Genomic DNA, 19992 nt, shown 5'->3' with positions numbered 1-19992 from the left:
GAACTGAAACCAGGGCCCAGATTATCGAAGCTCTCTTAGCGCTATGATAGTCGTAAGTGCCACACATTAACATTAACTTACGACTATCTTAGCGCTAGGAGAGCTTCGAAAATCTAGGGCCTGAAAACTAATGATGAACCGTTAGTTAATCACTCACATGTATGTGGGCAAAATACAGTACAAGTTAATCGGAAGAATCGGCATTTTGACACCGAACAGATATTCCATACTTTCTCGGAGCTACTGTAGAAGGTTTTCAACATATATACCCATTGTGTCCAGCAGTTTGGCCGCATGTTGTTTTACGCATCTATAGACATACATAGCCGCTAGAGCCGTTAATTCGCTACTCGCGAGTTCGATATTCGCGTATAATTTTAATATTGAAAGGACGATTGACGGGACTTTTAAATTTGTTATATCCGATATATCCGATGGTACGCTATATCCGTGTTATACTGTAGTGTGTATTACAGTGAACCGATACTTCGTGAGACACCCTCCGGTTACAATAACATAAATAATTCCATATTACATGCATGTACATCAAAGGGAGGAATGCTCTGTGAGGCCCATGTTGTACAGGTGTTGTCTTCCTGTAGCATCGGGCAGGGGTTTTGTGTGATTTTACGAACGTTTAGTTTACTTACTGCCACAGGCGAGGCCATGCAACGATGTGGCCCGTGAGAGGCCGAGGTTAAGGCTGGGACAGACAAGGAATAAGAAGGCTGAATGTAGTGACGCCTCGAGCACACTGACAATGAATACAGGATAATCGTGACAGTCAAGCAAGCGACCGAAATTAACTGTGTCTTCAGCTGTCGTAAGATGAATGAGTAAGTGCGTTTAGTTTCACGCTGTTTTAGTTAGCACCATTACATCATGATCACGGCCGAAAGATGTGGGTATGGTGACTGAGGGTGCAGTAAGACGAGGGTATGGTGAGTGAGGGTGCAGTAAGATGAGGGTATGGTGAGTGAGGGTGCAGTAAGATGAGGGTATGGTGACTGAGGGTGCAGTAAGACGAGGGTATGGTGAGTGAGGGTGCAGTAAGATGAGGGTACGGTGAGTGAGGGTGCAGTAAGATGAGGGTATGGTGAGTGAGGGTGCAGTAAGATGAGGGTATGGTGAGTGAGGGTGCAGTAAGATGTAGGTATGGTGAGTGAGGGTGCAGTAAGATGAGGGTATGGTGAGTGAGGGTGCAGTAAGGTGAGGGTATGGTGACTGAGGGTGCAGTAAGATGAGGGTATGGTGAGTGAGGGTGCAGTAAGATGAGGGTATGGTGACTGAGGGTGCAGTAAGACGAGGGTATGGTGAGTGAGGGTGCAGTAAGATGAGGGTATGGTGAGTGAGGGTGCAGTAAGATGAGGGTATGGTGACTGAGGGTGCAGTAAGATGTAGGTATGGTGACTGAGGGTGCAGTAAGATGAGGGTATGGTGAGTGAGGGTGCAGTAAGGTGAGGGTATGGTGACTGAGGGTGCAGTAAGATGAGGGTATGGTGAGTGAGGGTGCAGTAAGACGAGGGTATGGTGAGTGAGGGTGCAGTAAGATGAGGGTATGGTGCCTGAGGGTGCAGTAAGACGAGGGTATGGTGAGTGAGGGTGCAGTAAGATGAGGGTATGGTGAGTGAGGGTGCAGTAAGATGAGGGTATGGTGACTGAGGGTGCAGTAAGATGTAGGTATGGTGACTGAGGGTGCAGTAAGATGAGGGTATGGTGAGTGAGGGTGCAGTAAGGTGAGGGTATGGTGACTGAGGGTGCAGTAAGATGAGGGTATGGTGAGTGAGGGTGCAGTAAGATGAGGGTATGGTGACTGAGGGTGCAGTAAGATGAGGGTATGGTGAGTGAGGGTGCAGTAAGATGAGGGTATGGTGACTGAGGGTGCAGTAAGATGAGGGTATGGTGAGTGAGGGTGCAGTAAGGTGAGGGTATGGTGACTGAGGGTGCAGTAAGATGAGGGTATGGTGAGTGAGGGTGCAGTAAGATGAGGGTATGGTGACTGAGGGTGCAGTAAGATGAGGGTATGGTGAGTGAGGATGCAGTAAGATGAGGGTATGGTGAGTGAGGGTGCAGTAAGGTGAGGGTATGGTGAGTGAGGGTGCAGTAAGATGAGGGTATGGTGACTGAGGGTGCAGTAAGACGAGGGTATGGTGACTGAGGGTGCAGTAAGATGAGGGTATGGTGAGTGAGGGTGCAGTAAGATGAGGGTATGGTGAGTGAGGGTGCAATAAGGTGAGGGTATGGTGACTGAGGGTGCAGTAAGATGAGGGTATGGTGAGTGAGGGTGCAGTAAGATGTAGGTATGGTGACTGAGGGTGCAGTAAGATGAGGGTATGGTGACAGAGGCTGTAGTAAGGTGGTAGTATGATGACTGAGGCTTTAGTAAGGTGGTAGTATGATAACTGAGAGTGCAGTAAGATGGAGTATGATCACTGAGGCTGTGGTAAGGTGGGAGTGTGGTGACTGAGGCTGTAGTACGGTGGGTGATGGTGACAGGCTATAGTAAGGTTGAGTATGATTATTGAGGCTGTAGTAAGGTGGTGGTATGATGGCTTAGGCTGTAGTAAGGTGGTGGTATGATGACTGTAGCTGTAGTAAGGTGTGTTGTGGTGATTGCGGCTGTAGTAAGGTGGGGTATGATTACTGAGGGTGTAGTAATTAGGTGGTATGATCACTGAGGCTGCAGTAAGGTGGATGGTATCATGACTGAGGCTGGAGTATGGTTGGGGTATGGAGACTGAGGCTGGAGTATGGTTGGGGTGTGGAGACTGAGGCTGGAGTAAGGTTGGGGTATGGACACTGAGGCTGTAGTAAGGTTGGGGTGTGGAGACTGAGGCTGTAGTAAGGTTGGGGTGTGGAGACTGAGGCTATAGTAAGGTTGGGGTGTGGAGACTGAGGCTGTAGTAAGGTTGGGGTGTGGAGACTGAGGCTGGAGTAACGTTGGGGTGTGGAGACTGAGGCTGGAGTAAGGTTGGGGTATGGAGACTGAGGCTGTAGTAAGGTTGGGGTGTGGAGACTGAGGCTGTAGTAAGGTTGGGGTGTGGAGACTGAGGCTGTAGTAAGGTTGGGGTGTGGAGACTGAGGCTGTAGTAAGGTTGGGGTGTGGAGACTGAGGCTGGAGTATGGTTGGGGTGTGGAGACTGAGGCTGTAGTAAGGTTGGGGTGTGGAGACTGAGCCTGTAGTAAGGTTGGGGTGTGGAGACTGAGGCTGTAGTAAGGTTGGGGTGTGGAGACTTAGGAGTAAGGTTGGGGTGTGGAGACTGAGGAGTAAGGTTGGGGTGCTGAGATTGAGGCTGGACTATGGTTGGGGTGTGGAGACTGAGTAGTAAGGTTGGGGTATGGAGACAGAGGCTGGAGTAAGGTTGGGGTGTGGAGACTGAGGAGTACGTTTGGGGTGTGGAGAGTGAGGCTGTAGTAAGGTTGGGGTGTGGAGACTGAGGAGTAAGGTTGGGGTATGGAGACTGAGGAGTAAGGTTGGGGTATGGAGACAGAGGCTGTAGTAAGGTTGGGGTGTGGAGACTGAGGCTGTAGTAAGGTTGGGGTGTGGAGACTGAGCCTGTAGTAAGGTTGGGGTGTGGAGACTGAGGCTGTAGTAAGGTTGGGGTGTGGAGACTGAGGAGTAAGGTTGGGGTGTGGAGACTGAGGAGTAAGGTTGGGGTGCTGAGATTGAGGCTGGACTATGGTTGGGGTGTGGAGACTGAGGAGTAAGGTTGGGGTATGGAGACAGAGGCTGGAGTAAGGTTGGGGTGTGGAGACTGAGGAGTACGTTTGGGGTGTGGAGAGTGAGGCTGTAGTAAGGTTGGGGTGTGGAGAGTGAGGAGTAAGGTTGGGGTGTGGAGACTGAGGCTGTAGTAAGGTTGGGGTGTGGAGACTGAGGCTGTAGTAAGGTTGGGGTGTGGAGACTGAGGCTGTAATAAGGTTGGGGTGTGGAGACTGAGGCTGGATTAAGGTTGGGATGTGGTGACAGAGGCTGTAGTAAGGTTGGGGTGTGGAGACTGAGGAGTAAGGTTGGGGTGTGGAGAGTGAGGCTGGAGTATGGTTGGGATGTGGTGACTGAGGCTGGAATATGGAGACTGAGACTGACCTGTTATGATTAGTGGGGCAGCGTAGTGGTTAAAGCGTACGCTCGTCTCGCCCAAGACCGGGGTTCGATTCCCCACATGGGTACAGCGTGTGAAGCCTATCACTGGTGTCCCCCGCCGTGATATTGCAGAACATTGCTAAAAGCGGCGTAAAATATCGCCCACTCACTCGTGTTATCGTTACCCGGCGGTATTTTCTCTTTTAAAGCAAGAAAGGTTCTGAAACAGGGAAATAGCTAAGCATTCTGGTAAACGTTAACAATGAAGGTTTCCACCTTTTACACCCAGTCGAGTATCGAACCCTGGAGACGTTAAGAGCAAACCCCTTTACCACACGACTACGGCCCTTCACATGGAGAACGTGTACTAAACGACACTGTAACTATTTTCCACAATATTTTTATGTTTCGATATGTTTTATATGCATTATTGGGTTGTTCGCTCCAACAAAGAAAGAAACGAGACAGCTCGCGGGTATTTTTACAATGGCAGAGCGCTGCTTTCGGCTTTCTGCCACAGTGCTGTCCCTGCTCTGACAGGCGCCTGGTGTCGCGGCAGAAGACCATCGCGAACTCCAGTCAGATATACACCTTGGCTGGCGGCTGTAGAGAAGCACCGACATGTTGTCTCCGAATCACCTCGACATGTTTGTGTCTTACCCAGGGGGCCCTCAGTACCAACAGGTAGGTGGACTATTTTCACAGTACCACAGCACGCTGAATCATCAGTTTTCCCTTCCGAGGTGTCTGTCTCAACAATATTAACGCTGCACTCAACAATACTAAGTTTTTGAGCTACAGATAATCGACTTGTGCCAGTGACATCGTGAGCATTGATCTAATCAACTGAGAAATGATAGTATGCATACGTGAAGTCACTACTCACACGTTTACATGAGACTCACGGGATACACTTACATGCTACATAGGTTGGTTTTCGTTTTTGTTGTTGTTGTTGTTGTTTTCTTAATGCCTTTTTTAAATTTTTCTACTTTGTTGTTGCTTCAGGGATGGTGGGGGTTGGAGGGTGGGTTTGTTTGTAATCAGCAACATTCCAGCTATATGACGGCGGCATGTACATGTTCGAGTCTACACCAAACAATACAGTGAGCAACAGCATAAACATCGATCTACGCCTTTGAGAGAGATACGATGGCATGTCGTCAGCGAGCCTGACCATCCGATCCCGTTAGTCGCCTACTGCGACATGGATGAGTTGCTTAAGGCCCACTCCTGATCTTCACGGGTAACAGTGCACACATAAAATGGGATGAAGAGTTAATACTAGATAGTATACGTTGCATGAAAACATGGAAACTTCACCATTATAAACACACTGCGAACTTATAAAGCTAAAGAAGAGCTCAGTGTCACTAAATCGTCATCTCAGTGAACGTGACCTACCCGGTTATGGAGACCAACGCTCGTTACCATGATTTTTTACCTATTGTTCTCGTGTAGCTGGAATATTTCTGAATACAGCGTTAACGTCGATTTAATTAGTCGACAGCATAGTCAGTGGATGATGCAGAAATCTATTCCACGTTTTATCCCCCATAATATCTGTTTAGTCTGTTCTTGATGACGTCACGGGGTTCTGAAACCCGTGAAGGTCCGGGGTAGAATAGGACCAGCGACCCATACTTGCCATAAAAGGCGACTGTGCTTGTTGTAAGAGGCGACTAACGGGATCGGGTGGTCGGGCTCGCTGACTGAGTTGACACATGTCATCAGTTCCCAATTAAACAAATTGATGCTCATGCTGTTGATCATGGGATCATGTGGTCCAGACTCGATTATTTACCGACCGCAGCCATATGGGCTGGAATATTGCTGAATGCGGCGTAAAACTAAACTCACTCACTAACGGGGTGTCCTGAAGGTCTATTCTGTACTTTGGTCCTTACAGGATGAACGTTTGTAACACACAAGCGTCTTTCATCTGAATTACAAAATATACGTTAATTTATATGGAGTTGCAATGCAAATTGCTTATATGTTTGTTTGATGTGTAACCCAGCATTTAGCAATATTCCAGTTATATCATGGAAGTCTAGGAATAATCGAGACTGGGCACGGTGACATCCACGTTAGCGGATCTGACCACCCGATGCTGTTATTCGCCTCTTCTTTGTATGTTTCTTATACGTATTTACGTTGTTAATATTAGCAAATATAGTTTATCGATACACTGCGACTGTCAACAGAAAGCAGTCGTATTCGGGCCTAGAGAACGCTCAAAATCAGCTGAAACATCACTCTCCACCAGTACGACCTGAACTACACTAAACAATTAAACACATCACAAACTGACAGACCAGCTGTTTTGAGACAGTCGCAAGTGTCTGTGAGATTCTTAAAAACACGTAGAAACCAATGTTTCATTGTGTGCGGAAGCACTGTCGAAGTGGCCAGGGAATCCTTCCAAGATCTACTTGGCAGTGTATATTATGCACGTTTGTCGGGCAATGACCGCCACCCTTATAGTCGTCACTTCCTGTTACACAAGACTGTCTGCACCAGGGAAGGTGGCCCAGCGGTATGTACAGACGTTGTAATAGGATATACGTCCCCCATCTTCACTGACGTGCAGGTGTGTGTAAATCTGGGAGCTTTCGTCCCCAATATTATTCCGCATTCGTGTATCAAAAACATGCGCATTTTCGGCTCTTCTCTGACCTCTGCCTGACACGCTATGATGTAAATGAAACACACCTTCTTCAAGGCAGATTTCAGCCATCGCACTCGAAATACAACAGTATCTACTTCAAGGCAGAATATTAATTTTTGGTAAAGGTTATATAGCAATTAGAGACTGACGTTTTATGCCGCATTTAGAAATATTCCAGCAAAATCACGTCAAGAGACAGGTAACACCGAAAATGAGCTTCACACTTTGTACCCATGTTAGGAATCGAATCTCGGGTCTTTATCCACTTGGCAACCTCACCGCTCCTATGACAACTTCAGTGAGTGAGTGAGTGAGTGAGTATGGTTTGGCGTTTTGGAATGTTCCATCAACATCACTGAGGGGGAAACCAAAAATGTTCTTCACACATTGTAACCATGTGGGGAATTGAACCCGGGCCGTTTTCCACTTGGCTACCCAGCCACCCCTATAACAATTACACTGAGTCTGGTTTTACCCTTAAAGCAATATCCTCACAAGATCACGGCCGGGGACATCAAAAAAGGCTTCATATACAATACACATAAGTGATGAATCGAACCCAGGTCAATAACCAGGCTATCCCACCGCTCCTGTAACAATTAGAAAGAAGATCTAACTTCTAGGAAGCGCCGAATACTGATAAATGAATCAGTTATTCACTTCCGATGTAGATCTTAAAAATGTGTGCTTTGAAATTCTAGGCAATTTCTCGTTAGAGCGGGATTTAGTGAACGTTGAGTGAAAGTTGGTGAACTTTGAGTGCGGAATGACTCAATGTAACTACGGCTACGCGTCTGTTTATGGATAGAATACACTGAATTTAAACTGAAAGGGAGGTCCAGTAAAATGGAAGATAGAGAACCCGTGGAAAATCTAGACTATATTATTTATGTCTGTATCCTGGCAGTGTCGGTTTGTCGGATGCGGGGGCATATATTGTGGTTCAGGAACTGTCAGAAAGACTAATAGTCCCCGTCTAATGGGTTAGATGTATGTTCTCTAGGAATGCGTACCCCGGAGATAGGTTACTTTTCCCGCTGTGCAGTGTTAACCCACGGGCACGTGTCTTGTGCAGTGTTAACCCACGGGCACGACTGTGGGTTTTCACGTCGTGTTGCACGGACTCCCGGACCAATACAGAGCGAATATTTCGCCCTAACACATCCCTTGTCCAATATTACATTTCATTAAAATACATTTATTAACAAAAGTATGAAATCATAACCTAGAATTATGAAACTTACGTATGAAGCGTTAGAAAGAATGGACGAATGTGTAGTCCTTTATGCCTGTAAGTTTCAAAACTTCATATTCGTGAAGTCCAAAACACGCAAGTCAAAATAACAAGAATCTTTATGCACATCGAACGCATTTTTTCCAGTATCGGGTGGTCAGACTCACTGCCTAGGTCGATACATGTCATCGTATCCCAGTTGCCTAGATCGATGTTCGTAATTTCAATCACTGGATTTTCTCGTCCAGAATCAGTTACTTACACGGTACATTGAATTCGGCGTTAAACAACAAACAAAAATGAATTTTCAACTGTTTCGCATGTCATCATAATTCTTAAACCATGTTGGTACAAATATATTCCGTCATGCCAACTGTACCATGTAATCTACACCATATTTCGGGGTCAACAATCTTCGTAGGTAATATTTGGATAGCATCCATTTGTATAGAGGGCAATACAGCGACCATGCAACCCTGAGAGGCACCGGGCGTTGTAACATACGGTAACATTCATCAGCGTTGACGTCATCGTCAACCCCATACAGTGGAGACAGCATTCTCCAGAATTCTTGGCACTGACTGCCACAGTTGGCAGACAGGGTATGTGTATGTGAGAACTGTCGCCCTTTGTAATGCAAACGGTAGAGACGTTAATGTGCTCACAGTTCCTCACGTGGAATTCGAACAGTAAGAAGGCTGGATTCGGGTTACGAGGTTCCGGGGTGATAAAACGCAAATACTGATTAATTACACAGTCCACACAACATTATCCGATGCGACAGTGAATGGTCGTCCATCCTATATGGTCAGATAAAGTATTATACATGAATTCAGTCATATTAGAAAATGGCAGTGGAATAGCAACATTTGGAAAGAATACGTACTATTGCTAAAAAAACAAAACTATTTACATTAACTCCGCACCCCGCACAGAAAATGAATGTTGTGCGCGTGCGTATGTGTGCGTGTCGTATGTGCATGTGTCTGTGTGTTTGTGTCTGTATCTCTGTGTGTGCGCATGTCGTGTGTCTGTGTGCGTGCGTCGTGTTTGTGTGTGTCTGTCTGTCTGTGCGTGTGTCGTGTCCGCCTGTGTGTCGTGTGCGTCTATGTGTCTGTCTGTGTGTCTGTGTGTCTGTTTGTCTGCGTCTGTGATCTGGGGATTGGGATAGGGATGGGGAGGATACGGGATGGAGATTAGAAGTCCAAAACTTCTAATCTGTTGATCTGTAGGCAGGAAATATACAAAGACTGTAAATAACATGAAAGCGTCATTTCATCCATCATGTGCTAGACATTGTCCCTGTTTGCTAAAGTGTGTTTTTCATGTTATTTGCTACCTGTTCTGTCAGTGTGAATGTGCGAGTCAATGCAATGTGCTTGTCTTTTAAAAAAAATAGAGGCATGTCGCATCAATCTCAGTTTTTTTTCTTCAGTGAGGTTTCCGCACAAACACAACGCCCCTATCGGAAACAATGTCGGTAATACTTGAAACACGCTCGGCCATCTTCGGAGATGAAGGTTGTTTACGTATGAACATAGGAAGTATCCGGGGGCATGACTTATGACGCTCTTTTGCAGTGACGGTCTTTTCCTTAAAAATATTCTATAGCTCCGAAAACACCTCATGCCTAAACGTATTCAACACGTATCAAACGTATCCGCCAAAGACGGATATTTATAAAAATGAGAACAGTAGAAACTAAAAACAAAACTCACCGAGACGGGTGCTCCTTCCGGTGACGCCATGTTTTGATGTGTTAGTTTCAGGACGCGACCGACAAATCACGGAACGTGTTTAAAGTATTACCGACATTGTTTCCGATAGGGACGTTGTTTGTGTTATTACCGATAAACTGCCGACATCGCTGCCATTGTTTCGCGAGTGGACTGCATTTGTTTACATTTGAGATCCAATTCCTTCAAATTTGCCGTAATTCCTTCCAATAACCTAGGGGGGCTTGGTTATCTCGTGTTTTGATGTTTGTAAGAAAAGTACTTTTATAACCGTTTGTTAACAGTATGTTGAATAATGTGTTTATTAATGTGGTATTAATATATCCAAAGAGGTTCGTATTTATTACATTTATTTACCTTTGTTATTCAATGTACCAAAGCGTTTGATTTCACATTTGTTTAGAGGCCGAGGATAAATCAACCACATTTTAAGAAAACATCTGGTCTAATATGAATTCCGTGGTTGCAGATGCTGTTAGGGGGCACAGACAGGCATGAAGGTCAAGGACTCCTTTTACTGTTCACCTTGCTCATTATTACTTTCAACATGCTGTTGATACTCCTCATCACCACCTCCGCGGTCCTCAGACAGTCCACCAAGCATCTCCTCATCCTGAACGTTGCTGTAGGAGACCTCCTCATGGGTGTTTTAGTCTGTCCGCTTCTTCTGGACGTCTCCATCAGACAGAAGTGGATCTTCTCCTGCCACACCCACAACACGCTGATGCTGTTCCGGACGTCCCTGGTTCCGTCAGTCACCTGTCTTGGTCTCTTCCTCATCAACGTCTTCTACATCCACAGAATAACGTCACATCATCTGTATGCGCCCAACAAAGCTGAGGTCATCATGCCGATAGTTCTAGGATTCGTCATCTGGCTGCTGTCCATTATAACACTGGTCCCGCTGTACTTTGGTGCATCATCACCCCGTAACTCTTCATCTGTGCTTGCATGTACGAGGGTAGTGAGTGATGAAACATCGGCCCACCTGTACGTAATTTTCAGTTACTTCCCCCAACTGTTGTGTATTTTAGCATCAGTCATCTTGATGGTGTACGTCCATCTTCCAGGATACCTGTCCCGGAATCTCTTGTTCTATGGTGAGCACATCCAGGTACCTGTTGACGCCATTTCGTCCATCATCATCACTATCGCCCTGTACACACCATATTTCATCCTGGAGTTCGCCACCATCGCCTACCCCTGTCTTACCCACCGGAAGTGCAGCCTTCTGCACATGGTCAGTCATGTGGCAATGTGGCTCGTCCTTGCCAAGTCCTTCCTCGTCCCAGTCTGCTGGCTCTGCTGTAGAGAGATTCGTCAGGCCCTCAAGTGTTTGTGTTGTGGTTGACCTGCGTGTATACTCAAAAGATGTTAAAGAGGACTGTATATTCATTATGGCATGACATAACATTATTAACTGTAGTTCTGTGAACATATCAGGTGTATTTGGTTGCAATGACTTGTAAGAAATACGAGGGGATATCAAAACGTAGTGAGCCTAACTATATATATTCTCGATATTTAGTGTTTGTAAAGTTCCCATTTTATTGTGAAGGGGTCATTAGCAAAGCCATATCGAACGTTTCACATATGTGAGAAGTGTGGTTCACGAGATATGAGTCATGACAACACATTGGGTTGTAATATTTGTAAAATAATTGCAGCAAATGAAAACGATATGTAATTTGGCACCTCTTGGATAATGGTATGTCCGCAGATAATATCATATAAAATATGTTCAGAATGGTACTGAATGGGGACTGTTTTTTTTTAAAAACTTTTATAAACATTACGTCCACATAGTCAAGCTGGCACTGATTACAATATATTGGGAGCTGACACTTGTGTGACCATTCAGTATTTAGTTTAAACCCTTGGCACCAAGTTTGAATGGTGAAGGGTCACTTTAACAAGCGTTTGTAGCTTCAAATTGATTTTATTATGCACTTTAAGATGTATGTTTGATTTTAGCTGACTCCTACCCACCTCAAACATAGCATATAGCAAACATAGCAAACCAGTTTGCTTGAGGTTGACAGATATTATGTATAAAATGAAAACATAAAAACAGCTGCATTTATGTCATTGTCGTGGTGAGGCTCACTACATTTTGATACCCCCTTGCACTATGGTAACGTGCAACTATGGTGTTCGTTTACCTCTTTGGGGTAGTATTATGACATATCTTACACTGAAATGTATTCACTGGGAAAACGTGTGATTTATCTCTGAATACGTTGGAAGCCTTAATTACGTGGGATGAGGTTGACATGTCTCTGCACTTAGAGACACCTAGCAACATCAGCAAAGAAAGGTTTATATGATCTAATAAGTATGATTTATCCTCTGGAATCATCAAGACGCATTCCATGATCTGTATGGTATTAGCAAAAGACATGATCATGTCCACTAGGGGTAGGCGATCAGATCTAACGATTTCTAATGGTTCCCGTGGTTAGATTGTCGTGAAACTGATCGGTTGTTAAATTCGTTATTACCATTCTGCCGTCAACGTCACTAACACCAATTTTTATTTATCTTTATTTAATTATTATCTATTTTCATGCCCATGATATTTGACACATGCTCCCGATCAGTAGGTCAGTGCCATTTTGACCATGTTTTATCCACTCATCAGTAAGAGCAGCACCGAGTTCAGTGAGATTGGGGATAAATCTTGATGCTGACGTTTTCTACGCCCTGAACGTGTTCAGTCAGGCAAAATGTCATGGGTGGATGTTTCGCAGCTGGAGGAAATGGGTCGCAATCTTGGTTTGGTGAACACGTGCATTATCATGTTCAAAGACGGATGTTGGCCAGCACAAGGTGCAGCGATGTCCCGATAACTCTTGACCTGTAACTGTGCCAGGGTCATTATGACGTCTTAAAACTCGACACCTCAGTCATGAAAATCGAGGAAAAAATCGTTGGAAAATAACGACCTTAGCCCAACGCATATTATTCCCGTGATGACGCTCCTACACCACTGATACCTCATATTCACACGGTGGGAGATAAGTTGTGGGATGACAGGAGAACGCTGTGTGCGTACACATGAGTGATGACGATATCGCGCACTCTCGGCATGTACTCCTTCACTTGTTGACTGTTCCAGTGGCCCTGATCCAATACGAGTTGGCGACCAATTTCTTCATGTCATTGTTCTGATCCACATGCACGATGGCATGAAGAAATGAATATGTCCAAGACTGATATTCTTGGCGTTCGCTATCGAGAGTGGCGTTCATCACCAACGGTATCTTTGCGTTGTGTGGACAACAATCTGACATGTGCCCACCTCCCACCCAACGTGATGGTGTAACTCTTCAGAATGTAGTATGAACAATACTGACAATAATTAAAGATGTTAAGTAAAATGCCTTTCGGTGTTCCAGGAATTACTATGTATCTGTTCACAAACGAGTGAGTTTATTTTTACCCTGATTTGGGGCAAAATTCCATGCACTCTTGAAATGTTCACCTTTTTCATAGGGTTTAACTAGTCCTTTATTTCTGAACGGTTTTGATTCATAAAAGGAAACATCCGGTAATGATAACACTATTGTGTGATTTTACATGATTCTAGCAATGACTCCAACAATATCACCACTGAGGGCACCAAAAATGGGATTCAAACAGAGCGAACACTTTAAACACTACCCCACCGCCTATGCTCACGACAGTGGCTGTGAAACAAAGGTGCATATGGCATACCAGCCTTCATGGTCATTTCTGGTGATGATTCATGACCATCACTGTGTTTTCTTGGGGATCAGCACTTCTGAAATATTGCTGCCACATAAATCACTTTCTTTCCTTGCCAGATATTGACGTTTGTCCTTTAAGTCTCATCGCAAAATATTCCCTGCTTTATTTGCATTGATATGATGACTCCTTTGTGGTTCAGAAAATGTTTTACGTTTTAAACTCTTCATTATCAGGGTAATTCATTCATGTATATACTTGTACATTCTTAATATAATAATGTTGGATTCATCTTTGCAGTTTTAAGAATCTGAAAAGTTGTAAATACTCCAACTTACCATAGTTACCTATTAGGTGTTGTTGAACTGTGTGTTGTTTCATCAAACTTGTTGCCACTTAATCAAATAAGTGTTCAAATAAAAAAAAATAAACAAATTCACAAGTCTTGAAATATTTATCACTTGTATAAATTGTTCACACAAAATATGTTAAATAAGAATTACATGGATATTTGTGCTAAACTGCGGACCAACCTGTCAAGTCAGCAAGAAGAATGGCCTCCACAGTCCACAATGTCCACAGAGTCATACAAATCAAGATGAGTAAATTCATACCCACCCCTATCCTAGTAAAGAGCTGTAAGGAGTACACCTGGAGTGAGTGAGTGAGTTTAGTTTTACGCCGCACTCAGCAATATTCCAGCTATATGGCGGCAGTCTGTAAATAATCGAGTCTGGACCAGACAATCCAGTGACCAACAACATGAGCATGTGTCAATCGAGTCAGTGAGCCTGACCACCCGATCCTGTTTGTCGCCTCTTATGACAAGCATAGTCGCCTTTTATGGCAAGCATGGGTTGCTGAAGGCATCTTCTACCCTGGGACCTTCAAGGGTTGGCACTCCTGGAGAGAAACACATCCTTAAAGATTGACACTTACAAATTAGATCATCCAATGATGACACCAGATCTTTAAGAACTGGATGAAGTAGGAAAACAGCCAGATGACAGGTTGAAGTTAGTTAAAAAGCTGAGAGTGCTGACACATCCAAATCATAACACATGTCCAAATTACAACTGTGATGAAGAAAGTGAATGAGTGAGGTTGGTTTTATGCCGCCTTTGGCAATATTCCAGCAATATCATGTCAAGAGACATAAGATATATGGGGAATCAAACCTGTCAAGTGGTGATAAGGACAAATAATGAGCCAAGTACTGTAATGATGATATCACTTTCTGAGAAGAACTAGAAAGTTAACAGTCAATAGTCATATGACCATTATATTCACAGATTGTGTGAACAGAGGCAATTTTGAACAAACTTCACTAACACATACACATATAAAAGTTCAGATTTACAATCTTAACAAATCCTACGTCCACCTCTGCACAACGTGGTCATTAACTGGTCCTGTAATCATGGAAAGTCGTCTTGATCTTCTGCCTCGGCATCAATGTCCATGTACTTCTCCCTAACATCCCTGATCTTGTCGTATTCAAACTCGGCCCCCACCGCACAGGACAGCAGAGACTGGATGCTTCTCTCCTCTGTATCCCCGAACACGTAACCATTAGCCTTGTCCACAGACTTCATCACACGCAGCATGCTCTCCTTGTCCTGGTCACATATGTCAACATTAGGTAGGGAAACTGGTCCTGACTTCAATACAGTCTACGTAAACTTAGACTCAGTTTTATTCATTCCACTGCTATACTGAGTCTAACATACCCTAGTAGAAGGTCATGTCAGCTAACCTTTGAACAACCTATGAATATCCAGTCAAATGCAAGACAGCTGAATAGATTTAACCAGTCAGACATTGGCTACAGTTTAGGGTTTGGCAAGAGTTACCAAATTCCCCAGTCACAGACACTGATCTCTTAAACAAAAATTCACATAAATAGAGACATTTGACCTTTCTGATGAGATGGTTACCATACACTAATATTTCTGCAAGCTGAAATCCTTGAAAGTTGACAAAAGCGCTGTTTTCAGCGACTGTTTAGTGTCTGTTGTGGCATGCTCCATGTGCATCACGTAATCATCATACGTAAAAAAGCATTCAGAATCATTCGTGTTCACTTTTTCGAGTTAAAAGTTCAAATGGTATGAGCAAATGTCAATTTTTGCAATTTGGAAAGCTGTGTTGTGATTGGTCAGTTGGAAAGGTTAGTTGACACGACCTTCTCCTAGGGTTTGCTAGATTCAGTATAAGCAGTGTAATAAATGACACAGGGCCTATGTTCACACAAACTGGACTTCAATAATAAATCCTATCATTCTAATTATAAGACAACATTTTGGTGTAGGTGCTTACACCGTTTTCAAGCTAAAACTGACTCACCAACTTCTAGAATTCTGATCAAACAATTGGTAGTGACTTAGTACACCTGTGTTGCAAGTTCATTGTTTAATGCCACAATTAGCACCAATACAGCTATGTGTAGGCAGTCTGTATTGTAAAGTCAGGACCAAAAACTCCAGTGACTGACATCATGTGTAATGACAAACACAACTGACATACAGTGACAGGCATCAACTAAGTCAGTGAGTCTGCAAATATGATCACCTCTTCCACATCAGAAAGTGAGCAAACTGCTAAGAGGCATCTTTCTTTTGAGAAATGCATCACATCACACAGCAGAAACAAAGTTCATTATTTCAGTTTGTTCTTGGTATATTGATATCTTTCCAATGGTGTTCCAGGGGCTCCTTTCATAAAGCACCCTTTACTAAGGTTAACTTTAACTCCCATTCTTTAACACTGCACTAAGATTACCTTAGTGACTTATGATCACCTTAGAGCTTCGTGACAGGAGCCCAGGTCTAGTCAGCAGACATCATCCAGTATAGAATATTTTACCTGGACTGCTAACCATGGAAATGACTCATTCTGATTTGACTACTTTTAAACATGACCATCTTAGCAGAGGTTACATATGTTTTTGCAAAATTATACAATTCCAAATAATGTGACACACTGACTAAAAGAAATGGCCAAACTTGACGCATAAAAACATGACAGACCTATCATACATGGTGAAAGACCCTTTAGCACATGACTCGTCTCTGTATCCCAGTGGTACAGATTGATGGTCATAATGTCAGTCAATGACTAGTCTGGACAAAGCTTCATTATTTAGAGACAGTCATAGTAAATGCAGTGTCAGTCACCCAAGCAACCCACTAACAAAGTTACTCACATTAGCTTATGGCCAAATACACTTTCCTAACACATTGCCCCTTTGTTTCCTTCTATCTGATTCATTTAACTCTTATCTTGGCTATTTTTTCTCAAAGCAAAAATTCAAATCTGATCTCCTACTTTGAGTGTTATCAGTGTAACAAATTCTACCAGACTATCTGGCTGGCTAGCTGTAAATTTGGACCGTCCATCACAAAGCTGGCCCACCCCAGTCAGTCAAACGGGCCTTATTTCTTACACTAGCGTTGAGGTTGGTTGCAATACCTGTATGTTGAGCATCACAAAGGAGACCAGACTGTAGTCCTGGATCACACCAATCAGGGCCTCATTTAACTTCTTGTACTTCTGGAACACTGGGTCATCCTGAATAGAAGATAAGGGTTTGATCCTCAGTAATCAGGTCTAACAAAACAAGTTCAAAAGTACATTTAGACCGTTTAAGTTTATGACAAAGACATGTCAATGATGTATGTATTGTTTATTAGTTTAGCGCTTGTTCAAACATTTTATCTGTGCCATTAATATTTGATGTGCCATGTCAAGCAAATTTAGCGCTATTTCAGTCAATGAAAACAATTGATTTAAGCAGGTTGTGTATATAGAACCTGATTATTAACTGAGCCTTGTAACTAAATTATAATAAACAATTCTTTTAACATAGTTTTATCGTTTTATAGTTTTATCATGTTTTTTTTTCAGAAGTAAAAGGGCTAAAACAACACCATTACATCTATAATGACTGCAAACATAACCAGTCACACACGATTACCTCCCCTACCCCTCACCTGCAGATGGTCCAGGAGATAGTTGAGATCAAGCACCTCGGTGTAAAAGTCAAGGTTGAATGCCAGCTTCCCATACTTCTCTATCAAGTCTGCCTTTGATAACACATTCACATGCGGCAACTCCATTTGCAGCATTGTTGACAGTGAAGTGAGCAACACTGACACAAATTTGCCTGCTTCATTGCAGTAGTGTGAATCCACAAGATGCACAGCTACCAGGTTGTAGCTGCACTTTTGTAGCTCCACCAACACATTACGGACAGAGTTGTGATGAGTATACAGTTCCACTTGACCTGGGAAATCAAACAGTATGTAATTCACCTTGACCTTCTCCAGTTGGTCTTTCAACCAATCAAAATTCTTTTCCAGATATTCCATGCAGTAAATAAGTCCTCCATTTGGTCCGAGCTTCAAGTTGTCCATGACATCACTCAGTGTGATCAAATCAGATATGTCCACAGCACATTTGTAAGGTAGTGTGTCATTAGCTGGATCTAGATTTACCACTGCAACCTCCCTACCAAGACCAGTTAGAAATTCTGACATGCCAGTACAATATGTTGTTTTCCCAGAACCTGGAGGGCCAATGACAACTTGTCCCCACGGCATGGTGATACAGTTTGGATCAGATGATTGGGCTAATCTTTCATTTATACTTCAGTTCCTGTAAATGAAAAGAATACAACATTAAATGTTGAATTTATTTTGTGCTAATCGTATCATTGTACATCCCTGCTAGACAAAACCAGATGTCTTAAAGGGGTACTGATGCGGAGCAATTAATTTTCTCGCCAAAGGTCTAATTACAAAACCCAAGCTGCCAGTTGGTCATTATGGACATGAGGACTGGGCTACTGGCAGAATTCCTTCACCCTAAACTGTGAGAAGGGTGGATGCCCATAACATGTTGTTATTTTGAAAATATCCCTGGTATTACTTGTCTGATTGTAATAAAGTATCCCAGCAGTGTGGGTTTTTTCTTATACCTGAATGGTAATTTGATCTTACTTCTGTGTTTTTTACCATGTCATGTAAACATATGACGTCTACAGGTACATAGCAAGCCATTTGTTTTGTATGAGTCAACAACAGATTGCAAAGCTTTATATTTCAATAGTATGGAGGGGTGGCCCAACTTTCATAGCAAATATTATGTGTAATTTTTGGTAGCTATGCCCCTGGTCTATTATCTATAATAATAAAAACATACATTGGATTTATTTGAATCCCTAAAGTAATAACAATGACTTTGCTATTGGGTTACAATCACTAAAATTTTTCTTACTTAAGAAACTGATTATACCTATTTACACAAGTGTACAAAAGATGCTTATATGTATTCCTTATGTAACAACAAAGTTCCATTGGTATCCTCAAAACCGTTTCGACCCATAAGAGTTTTCAGGCTGCATGCAATACAGCTATTACTTCTCCCTTGCTGTAACACACATTCGGTAGTACATGCATAAACCTACACGTGTTATTTGTCATCATTCACTTGACGGTCAGGTAATGAATTTATAACAGGTATAATTAGTGGTTACACCACTCAGATTACTCAACAAAGATTCCCATTTGGCATGTCTCCTGTCTGGAGTATATACTCAACATTATAAATTAAGGTCTAATGCAGCAAATGTATTACATGTTATTTAATATGTGCATGTAAGTGATGCAAGACGGTTTATCATCTAAGTTACAAAAACAAACATTGATCAAAGGATTAACCAATAACACTCTGACTGATTGCTTTTATCATACTCAGAGGATTTGTCAAGTGTGTCATTTGGCAGTGTTTATGAGTGTAGATTTATTGATCTTTACTGACTACACCCTGTCCTGAAGTGCGAGTGTAAAAACAATATCTTTCCTTCAGAGAATTAACCGCTAATACGTTGATTGGTTGATTGATCACTACAGTAGATTTACTTTGGCTTGGGTACACCTCTGTATACAGAAAGGTACCTGGGGTGCATTTCTGTAGTACCTGAGCCGACAACGACCCCTTCAGCCTCACTGGGACGTTTACAACACAGTGAATTGATGTGATTCGTTAGTCGAGAAAAAATGCAAAACATGCTTGCCGTGCCATAAATTGCTGTGGACAACGGACGGTATCCCCCAAAACGAAGTCTACTGACTACAATCAGAGACCATAAAAACTATTATACCGAACGCAGCACCTTTGAGATCTTTGACTTTAGTTAGGGTTTGGGGTTTGGGTCGGAGCGCAAATTAATCTGAAAAAGTGCGCCCGCCAAAGTGCAGTAATCTCATTTATAGGTTTGAGAGCAACATACAAACGAAATGTCAGCTGACGATGTGGAACAGTGCCATGATGCGAAGAACAATAATTGTCGTACTCTCTGGGCGCCGCCATGTTCCTTGGTCACGCGATGTACATGTATTATTCAAAGTGATATTTTCCTATTTCTCAAACATTTAAGCAACTTATTTGAATTATATGTAATTGAAACTGTAATCCGATACAATGTCCTTTTCAAGAGGTATATAACATATTTGTTTGTAAAGGAAACATAAGTTATAATACTATGTACATCGCGTTGGTT

At 43.0% G+C, this 19992-nt stretch overlaps 3 protein-coding genes across 3 annotated transcripts; 1 reads left to right on the top strand and 2 right to left on the bottom strand.

The window, feature by feature from the left end:
- Nucleotides 1–2671: 2671 nt before the first annotated feature.
- Nucleotides 2672–4704, bottom strand: LOC137279044 (soluble scavenger receptor cysteine-rich domain-containing protein SSC5D-like). Its single transcript, XM_067811527.1, has 3 exons — nt 4567–4704; nt 3388–4059; nt 2672–3208 (listed from the first exon to the last, which is right to left on the bottom strand). Exons 1-3 carry the CDS (start codon nt 4702–4704, stop codon nt 2672–2674), a joined length of 1347 nt encoding a protein of 448 aa, XP_067667628.1.
- Nucleotides 4703–11073, top strand: LOC137279043 (D(2) dopamine receptor-like). Its single transcript, XM_067811526.1, has 2 exons — nt 4703–4765; nt 10192–11073. Exons 1-2 carry the CDS (start codon nt 4703–4705, stop codon nt 11071–11073), a joined length of 945 nt encoding a protein of 314 aa, XP_067667627.1.
- A 2796-nt stretch (nt 11074–13869) lies between these two features.
- On the bottom strand, nt 13870–19828 carry LOC137278479 (GPN-loop GTPase 2-like). Its single transcript, XM_067810827.1, has 4 exons — nt 19723–19828; nt 17423–18086; nt 16902–17000; nt 13870–15049 (listed from the first exon to the last, which is right to left on the bottom strand). Exons 2-4 carry the CDS (start codon nt 18029–18031, stop codon nt 14849–14851), a joined length of 909 nt encoding a protein of 302 aa, XP_067666928.1. The 5' UTR covers nt 18032–18086; nt 19723–19828; the 3' UTR covers nt 13870–14848.
- Nucleotides 19829–19992: the final 164 nt, after the last annotated feature.

Source organism: Haliotis asinina, chromosome 3, assembly GCF_037392515.1.
Source record: "Haliotis asinina isolate JCU_RB_2024 chromosome 3, JCU_Hal_asi_v2, whole genome shotgun sequence".
Taxonomy (NCBI): domain Eukaryota; kingdom Metazoa; phylum Mollusca; class Gastropoda; order Lepetellida; family Haliotidae; genus Haliotis; species Haliotis asinina.
The sequence above is the reverse complement of the archived record's forward strand: the minus strand, read 5'-3'. Positions and strand labels throughout refer to the sequence as shown.

Excerpts from the sequence above, each read along its gene's own strand:
- LOC137278479 (XM_067810827.1), bottom strand. The coding sequence starts at position 18,031 with ATGCCGTGGGGACAAGTTGTCATTGGCCCTCCAGGTTCTGGGAAAACA. Across the intron at positions 17,001-17,422 it reads ATCTCCTGGACCATCTGCAG|GATGACCCAGTGTTCCAGAA; the intron begins GTGAGGGGTAGG and ends TCTTCTATTCAG. Across the intron at positions 15,050-16,901 it reads TTGTGATGCTCAACATACAG|GACAAGGAGAGCATGCTGCG; the intron begins GTATTGCAACCA and ends ATATGTGACCAG.
- LOC137279043 (XM_067811526.1), top strand. The coding sequence starts at position 4,703 with ATGTTGTCTCCGAATCACCTCGACATGTTTGTGTCTTACCCAGGGGGC. Across the intron at positions 4,766-10,191 it reads GGGGCCCTCAGTACCAACAG|ATGCTGTTAGGGGGCACAGA; the intron begins GTAGGTGGACTA and ends CCGTGGTTGCAG.
- LOC137279044 (XM_067811527.1), bottom strand. The coding sequence starts at position 4,704 with ATGTCGGTGCTTCTCTACAGCCGCCAGCCAAGGTGTATATCTGACTGG. Across the intron at positions 4,060-4,566 it reads GAAAGCAGCGCTCTGCCATT|CCTCAGTCACCACATCCCAA; the intron begins GTAAAAATACCC and ends TCCATATTCCAG. Across the intron at positions 3,209-3,387 it reads TCACTCTCCACACCCCAAAC|CCTCAGTCTCCACACCCCAA; the intron begins GTACTCCTCAGT and ends ACCTTACTACAG.